The following is an 8,591-nucleotide window of genomic DNA, read 5'->3' on the forward strand; positions in this document are numbered from 1 at the left end:
CTGATGAGGTGATGTGGGTGGCTGATTGCTGCAGCTGCATTCAGCCAGAGGCAGGAACCTGTAGTGGGTCCCACCCACAGACAGACACACATGCACAGAAGAGAGAGAGAGATAGGGAGAAAAACTAAACTTGGAAGTTTAGGAGGACTAGGGGACCATGACACTGACGGTTAGCATGTGGTTGATGAGCCCAACTTCTTTTTCACACCTTGCAATGTGCTGCTAGATCAGGGCTTTGACATCATCTCAGACATTGAGCTTTATACATATGCAAACAAACTTCTTTATATATTTATAATGCATTCAGGAAAGATGTGCAATTAAAAATGCTATACAGTTAAAGATCAACAGGGTTTATAAAAGTATTACAGCATCTGACACTCCTGTGGTTTTGAATAAAAAGTCCGCTGTTGTGTTTTTTTATATATATAAATGAGGAAGTGTAGAGTGAAATGTTAGAAAATAGTTGCTTCATGCAAGAAAGAGGAATAAAGGTCTTTGCATTAAAAAACTACAACTAAGATACTGAAATATATGAGTTGTTTCACCTACTAGGAAATCAGAATGACAAATGGAACAACATAGTCATCCATTGCGTGGCAGGTTTGTCAGAGAAACTCATCCCACAACCAGAATTCTCAAACAAAAATACCACATTTTATGTTCAAAATTAAATGTCATGCACAGTAGCAGACGCATACAGGTTAGAAAAGTACAGCTGTAACATATGCAGTTTTAACTCTTAAGGACAAAAATACTACGTGGCACAGATAAATATTTGTTGCTCAAACATCAAAACTTGACACTTGACGTAACAAGACTTAAGCAAGATGAGTGAAAAAGAGGAACAAAATATAACTAACGATGACCAGGAAGAGAACCCAGATAACTAAAACTAAGTGCAGAGAATATAAATTCAATTAAACTAACTAGTAATAAAATCTTTAAGTTAGCAAATACAAAACTCAAAATGCAACATCAAAAGAATACAATATACCAAAGTCACCCAAGCCTGGGGTTGTACCTCAGTATCTAGTGATTTATTTGTGTGTGACTACTCCTCACATATATGTTTCTAGTATGTTTGTATTTTAAAATGTTGTTATATTTGAAGCTGAAAGTTATTAACAATTATTTGTTAGCTCCCACTGACAATTTACCCAAAACCATGTGCTTTGATGATAGCACTTTACTGAGGTCGCAAGATTGTTAATCGGAGGTTTTTCCCCCTTCAAAAACACACTTGGAGCAAAGCTATAACTAGGCTGAATAGACACTTGGTGTACTGTATAATGCTTTCAGGTTAACCCTAGTTGTACGACAATATTAGATTGGTGGCGATGTCATGGATCGGCAGAATGATAGACCCACTCACAGACGGGTTTGTTCACGTGTGAATAGAAACAGACAAAGCAGCTGGTGAATCTCTAATGCAGGGGTGACTAACTTCAGTCCTCGAGGGCCGCTGTCCTGAAACTTATAAATGTGTCCCTGCTGCAACACACCTGAATAAAATTAGTAGGTCATTAGCAAGAAATTATTGAACTCGACTGCATGCTGAGGTTACAACCCCTAACCCCAGGGTGTCGAACTCCAGGCCTCGAGGGCCAGTGTCCTGCAGGTTTTAGATATCGCCCTGGGTCAACACACCTGAATCAAATGATTAGTTCATCACTAGGCCTCTGGAGAACTTCAGGACATGTTGAGGAGGTAATTTAGCCACTTGAATCAGCTGTGTTGCAGGACACCGACCCTCGAGGCCTGGGGTTTGACACCTGTGCCCTAACCCTACTTATGACTAGTTGTTTGACATTTCTAAATTTGATTACCCTGAGCTTTGCTTTCTCACTTTATCTTGACTTTCTGTCTTTGTTGGAGTCTTGCTGGATTACATTTATTGTAATTGTAAAATTACAATAAATGTAATTTTACAATTACATTTATTGTAAAATTACATTTTACAATAAATGTAATTGTTTGGAATAATTTACTTCTTAAAGCAATTTTATTGCACCACATTCATTCACTCATGAGCTGCTGTGATATGAATCAAATGGCTGAATTGCCACCTCAGCATTCTTTCAAGTTCTAGTCTCTTGCTAATGACCTATTAATTTTATTCAGGTGTGTTGCAGCAGGGACACATGGAAATGTTTCAGGACAGCGGCCCTCGAGGACTGGAGTTTGACATCCGTGCATTAGATATTTGGGAATGGCGGTGAAAGTATTGAGGCTTTCCAAGGAAAGCACTGTTGTTTGAAACTCAGGGGGCTTGATACACACAGAGAGACTGATTATTCCACTGAAAGACAAACAGAAACTCATATAAGAAAGAAGCAGAGCACATATCTCACTGACACAATAATATGGCAACAGCTGAGTATCTGCTTCCGTCGTAATACTGAGCTTGATTAGAAATGGTGAAGCAGGTGAATCTGATCAGCTGATCCTCTACAGGAGAGCAGCCAATGGGGCAGCAGAGAAAATGAGTGGAGCTCATGTCCACACATGTCCACAAGCACACATACAAACACCAACAGGAGAGAGAGAAAGAGACAAAAGGCAGGCCATCACGAGAGAAACTCGGGGACCACGTCAGGAAACTGTTGGGTGTATCTGGCACAACCTTGTTACCATGGAACTACATGGAAGACCAGGTATTCATGTCAGAGAACAGCAGCATTTAACTTGACAGTGGCACTGCTGCACTAGAGTCTGGATTGGCTCTATCTATACCTGTGTGGGTTCTCTCAGAGTACGTCTGCTTCGTCCAAACATATGCATGTGAGGTCAATCAGTGATTTGAAATTCCCTGGAGCTGTGAGTGATTTTCTCTTTCCTACTCTGTTGACCCTCTGATAGACTGGTGACCTCTCCAGGTTACACCCTGCCTTGAGAGGTTCAAGCCCCTCTGTGACCGAAGAATATGGAAATTTTAATCTACAGCAAATGGATGGATGAGTAGATGACTCACACTGGGCATGTTGTAGTTGCACAAAAAGAACAGGATATTCCTGAGAAGACCAGTAAGAAATGATAAAGTAATCAAAGGGCTTTTACACTATGAAAGTTATTGAAAACAAAAGTCTACGGGTCTACTTCACTTACGGAGTGCAATAACTTATTGGGTGTTCTTTCTAAGCTGAGACAGTCAAAACTTCATTAGAATATTATTATAATTTTAAATTGATGTACTGTTAATATTAGTGTTTTTATCTATTACCTTTGAATCATCATATCTGCTGTCTAAACACTTTCACAATCCTGCTCCTTTTTTAAAGCCAAGAATGAGACAATCTTTCTATTTTTATAAAATAACTAGATGATGTATTTGTTGTAAAACTGAACAAATAAACAAACAAATAAATACTGTATCACTGAGTGTGTTTGATGAACAAGTACCCTCATCAACAGCCAAGGCATCAGCAGTTGCAAGACAGTAATCTGTGTATTTGTTGGTACCTCTGAAGATCAATATCTAGGCTCCTATTTTTAACAGTAGAGTAAATCCTGTAGTCACACTGTACATATAATTATTATTTCTGTCTTTATCTTCCCATGTACAGCTGTTCATGAACATTCCCCACTCTGAGCCATGTGTGATCTGATAGCACTTAACTTACTTTAGTGTTTAGAACACAAACGTTCAAGTCAATTTGAATCAATTTTGTTTATTTAACAACAACTCACAATAATAGCTGCCTCAAAATGCTTTATTTTATAAGATAATCACCTTAAAATAAAAAGTCTGCTTTAAACAAGCACCTGGTAACAGCTGGGAGGAAGAACTAAATCTTACACTGACAGAAACTAAAATATGTGGATGATATCAGCCATGTGTGAATTAGATCTATCTGGAGCAATGAAGTGCAGAAACAAGAAAACAAGAAAAATTGTTTTTCAACAAACAAGACTGTAGATGTAACAATATTTGAGATTAAATATCTTATAGGAAACACATATTCATATAACACAATTGCAGCTCTCCAAGCAGCTTCCATAAAATAAAATTTAAAGTTGATCTTTTCCTAAAGCTGTTAAAAGAAGAAAAGCAACTTTATAGAAAAATGTCAAGTGATGCTTAATTCATGCAGGGGAAGAGAAACATGTATGCTTATCATACACATCAAATGATTTTAGAAACAACACAGGAAACATCTGTAAACATGCACTGCTCAAAAAAAAATTAAAGTAATTATTTTTAATCAGTGTTTAGCATCACATCACTCAAATGTCTATCCTCGATGAAGTAGCAGAAAATGTAGTTAACACTAGGTACAGCAGGGTGAGACGATCCCTGGATGCTACAGAGGTTGTACGGGATGTCCAACTCCTCTAGGATGCCAATTCAGTGCATGCTCAAGAGTCTGTCACCCACTGTCAGACCCTATTGTGCTGTGGGTCTTGGGTTCCTCCTGGTATGATAATGACCACCCTCATGTGTTGAGAGTATGCAGGCAGTTCCTGGAGGATTAAGGAATTGATACCACTGACTGGTCCCCACACTCGCCTGACCAAAATCCAACTGGGACATTATGCTTCTCTCCATCTGAAGCTGCCATGCTGCAGCTCAGACTCTCCAGGAGCTCAGATGCCCTGGTCCAGATCTTGGAGGAGATCCCCAGGACACCATTGACTCATTATTCATATGCTCCAAGATTGTCAGGCATGCACACAAGCACACGTTGGCCAAACTGACAACTGAGTATCATTCTGAGTTGGTGCAATGAACATTTGACAAAATGGACAAACCTGCTGCATTATTTTGTCACTTTGATGTGTCTTTGCATTTAGCCCTCTGTAGGTTGTTGACTTTCATTTCCAAATGTTGTTTATTTTTATTTTTTTATTTGTTGTTTATTTATTGAGCAATCTAAATGTAAAAAGACTCTAAAAAGCATCCTGGTCTCAAAGCCAGATCATCAGTTGGTGCTATTATGATGAAAGAAAGTTTGTTTGACTTTATTTTATTTTACAAAACAGTGCATAATCTCATTTTCTCCAATGAGCTCTTTACTTCTAATGGAATTAATTCAGTTTTGTCACTGATCCGGTTGGTTTTGCAGATCTTGTTATTAATCTGAAAGAAATGGTGCAGCACAATTCAGTCATTAAAGGTGATTTAGAACTAAATTTACTCCCTAAAAACTTAAAAACTTTAGTATTTAAGTTCATCGTTACAGCAACATGTAAGCTATTTTATTTCTGCACAGTTACCCAGAGCTGTTTGTGATTTAACTTCAGAATAAACTGTTTCATCAGCTGCTGCAGGAGCTGGTTTTCCTGCAAATAAAGAAATGATTTGTCAAATGTCATTGCAAGTGCCTCTTTGTTCAAAGTGACAACTTGATTTATTTATACGGTTTTCCCTGGTGTGTAAAACGTGTAAAACCCAAAACAAAAGAAATAAGGTACTCATTTTATTACATTACTTACCTTTGTGTCTCTTAGGTTTCGCTTTAGTGTAATAGACCCGTGCGTACAACAGGCTGTCATCTAAAAGAGGATGGACAGATGAGCAGCATTAAAAAATGAGTGGCTTTAATTTACTTTATATTTTCTGTCAGTTAACACCTACAGTAACTCATCACAGGAACAGACTGAAGGAGATTTTCGCTCTATTGAAGACGAGATTTTATGACAACCTGTTACTGTTAAATCTCATTTCAGTGTCAGATCACTTCAAGCTTCCTCCACCCTGGTTATTAAAGTTGAACTGACCCTGTGTTACACTGGAAGGACCAAGTGTCCAACCTCTTTGTTTTCTTATCTGTGTGCAGCTGATTTCTAAAACTTCAATGTTTAAACATAAATAATCACAGTCTTCATATGTCAATGCTACTGTATCTACTTTACCATTTTGTGTGTCATCATGGTCTTTGATTGATTCATAAACACAAGCATCACCTACAAAAACAAGCCAATGTTAGGTTAAAAATTGAATTTCTTATGTATGGGTTTGATTATCTTCTAAATCAGCAAACTAGAAACAGATATATTGGACCTGGAGTTTAAAAATCATCAGTAAATAAATTAATAAATACAACAACAACAACAACAAAACTTGTCATGGATCAGGCTGACCTTGGACAGTAGAGTTATCTTGACTGTGTTGAGCTTCATCCTTGATCATGTGGTTCATTACAGAGCTCTGATTTGTGCTCCGAGTCCTGGTGGAACAAAAAAAACAACAAAAAAACCAAACGTAGTAAACTGATAGATTTAATAAGAAACACAGGATGTAGTTCTAGTACAGGAGAGGGGAGATTTGAACCAACCTGACAAAGAATGAATCTGTAAGAAAAGACAATTACATTTTTTATTGTAACCTGTTGTGGTGCAGAAATATTACATTGAGCGTTCAGGATACATCTGTGATTTTTATTATTTACATCATATTCAGTTTAATATCAGATGGTTAATGGTCTCACCCTTTGACTGTTTGAAGCGACACAAAAGCAGAAGAAGAAGAAGAATCAGTAAAACTCCACAAACGAGTCCAACGATCAAAGGAGTGAGAAATGAAGAGCTTTCAGGTGCTGCTGTAATAATACCAGGCTTTAATTAGATGCATTTAAACAGATTATTAACATAATTCACATGGGAACTTTTTAAAATATAGTATTATTTACAATATCACTATTCCTAATAATAACTGAAAATATTCTATTTGTTTTACTATCATATTTCTCTGTGGTGATTATTTACCTGAATAGTGATTAAAAGAAAAAACTTTTGAATTTCACATCACCTGTTTATCATTCCTTTATGAACAAAGGTCTTTAAACCAACAGCATATTTTGATTCATGCAAGTGGTGATAAATTCTGTGAATAGTTTTCTAATTCAAATACATAATGTCAGCTTTACAGAGACAAAAGTATATATCGCTATTTTATCAATTTGTATTTATACTTTAAAGCTCTGTGCTAATATGTTTAAGCTCAGAAGAACATTTACGTTTGTTTGCAGACACTGTGAATTTTTCAGTAATGATAATTATTATTATAATTATACAGTAGATGATGAGTGAGCATAGAAGTAGATTCACATCGTCATCTATTCTAAGTATTGTATAAAAACATAATGAATACTGACAAACGGAAGTATTCACTCTAATCTGTTGAACCCTGGTGTGCACTCTCCCCTCACAGTTGTATTCTGCATCATCGGGTTTTAAAAGCATATTTAACTTCCTGAATTCATTTTTGTTGGAAGTTTGGTCGTTTTCCATTCATACATCCACTAAAGGTGTAAGTGTCAGATCATTAACTTTTCACATTTTGTGTTTCTAGAAGAAGAAAAAAAACTCACCCCTGCGATCAATCCTAACTGACTCACTGTACTCTGTGTAGTAAACTGGGTTTCCTCTTCCTCCTCTGCACCTGTAGAGTCCTTCCTGTGAGACACTGATTTGTCCATTTGAGTGGAAAACTGCATCTTGTGTGGTCAGAGGTTCAGACGAGTTCTCATCTCTGTACCAGTAGTATTTCCATCCAGATGATGATGATGGGTTCACAGAGCAGGTCAGGGACACACTGCCCCCTACTGGAATGTCTCTCATATCAGAAGTTATTTGGGCCTTTAATTGATCTGCTGTTGAGTTTAAACAAAGACACAAAGAAAATATGAATATATACCCCACATGAGGGATCACACGGCCCTGATGTTGTCTCCATTAATGTTACCTCTTGTAAACCTGCTCTCCAGTTTCCAACAACACATAGGAAGGAATAAGACTAAACTGAAATGGTATGAGTAATCTTACAGATGCCTATAATGCATTTTAGTATTTTAGTGTTTATATATTTTTTCTGTTTCATTATGATTCTTCTTTGGATTTATAAAATAATACTTGTGCTTATTCTGTGTGATTCCTTCTTATTACCACAACAGAAGACACAGAACTTCTTACTAATGGAATTTTATAAGTCCCACATCCCACACAGCTGCACAGACAAATTTAATATAGAAACATTTTATTTATGAGATTTTTTTCTAATTTCAGACTTTCATAAAACATTTTCATTTGATTAGATTATTTTTTCATGGTAAGTTTGCTTTGATTGGGGAATAGTCTTCTTCCTACATGATCAGAAGAAACATACCGACATATCTCTGTCTCTATAAACCTCCTGTTGAACACATACACACTAATATCAAAAACTTCCACATCACTGTTTGTTCCATTAATAAAACGAAATGCATTCATTTATCCACCACTGCTCATGCAAAGTTCTTAAATAAAGTGTTTGAAAGCATCAATTTCATGACAAAAAAAGAAAGAAGAACATTTTTCACACAGTTCACCTCAGTTGGCAAAACAAACCAGTCTCTAAAATTGTTGATTGATGCAACCAAATCACTCTCTCTCTAGGGTGCCTCACCCCACAGTAATGAAACTGAACAAGGAAAATATTCCATTACTTCTTGTAATCACAAAGAAAACTAGTAATTAAAGAAAAAACATTAATCTTAGTATCTCTAAATGTTGGCTAATTTAATATCACTAATATGCTACATCTTCAGCCCACACATTTAGTCCAATTTGTATTTCCACAGCCATCACCTCAGTGTTTGTTTGTAATAATA

The 8,591-nt window shown here is 36.6% G+C and overlaps 1 protein-coding gene across 1 annotated transcript in view; it reads right to left on the reverse strand.

Moving 5' to 3' along the window:
• Positions 1-4,861: 4,861 nt before the first annotated feature.
• Positions 4,862-8,591, reverse strand: part of LOC102206370 (uncharacterized) — a 78,400-nt gene continuing 74,670 nt past the window's right edge. The window contains exons 6-12 of the mRNA XM_013916073.1: positions 6,432-6,558; positions 6,279-6,294; positions 6,085-6,170; positions 5,857-5,907; positions 5,437-5,496; positions 5,218-5,283; positions 4,862-5,080 (exon numbers count right to left, since the gene is read on the reverse strand). Of these exons, the coding sequence (XP_013771527.1) occupies positions 5,076-5,080; positions 5,218-5,283; positions 5,437-5,496; positions 5,857-5,907; positions 6,085-6,170; positions 6,279-6,294; positions 6,432-6,558 (411 nt within the window). The 3' untranslated portion in view covers positions 4,862-5,075. The remainder of the gene's footprint in view (positions 5,081-5,217; positions 5,284-5,436; positions 5,497-5,856; positions 5,908-6,084; positions 6,171-6,278; positions 6,295-6,431; positions 6,559-8,591) is intronic.

The sequence above is a fragment of the Pundamilia nyererei genome, unplaced genomic scaffold, assembly GCF_000239375.1.
Source record: "Pundamilia nyererei isolate P.nyererei 1_Seehausen unplaced genomic scaffold, PunNye1.0 scaffold00453, whole genome shotgun sequence".
In the NCBI taxonomy this organism is placed as follows: domain Eukaryota; kingdom Metazoa; phylum Chordata; class Actinopteri; order Cichliformes; family Cichlidae; genus Pundamilia; species Pundamilia nyererei.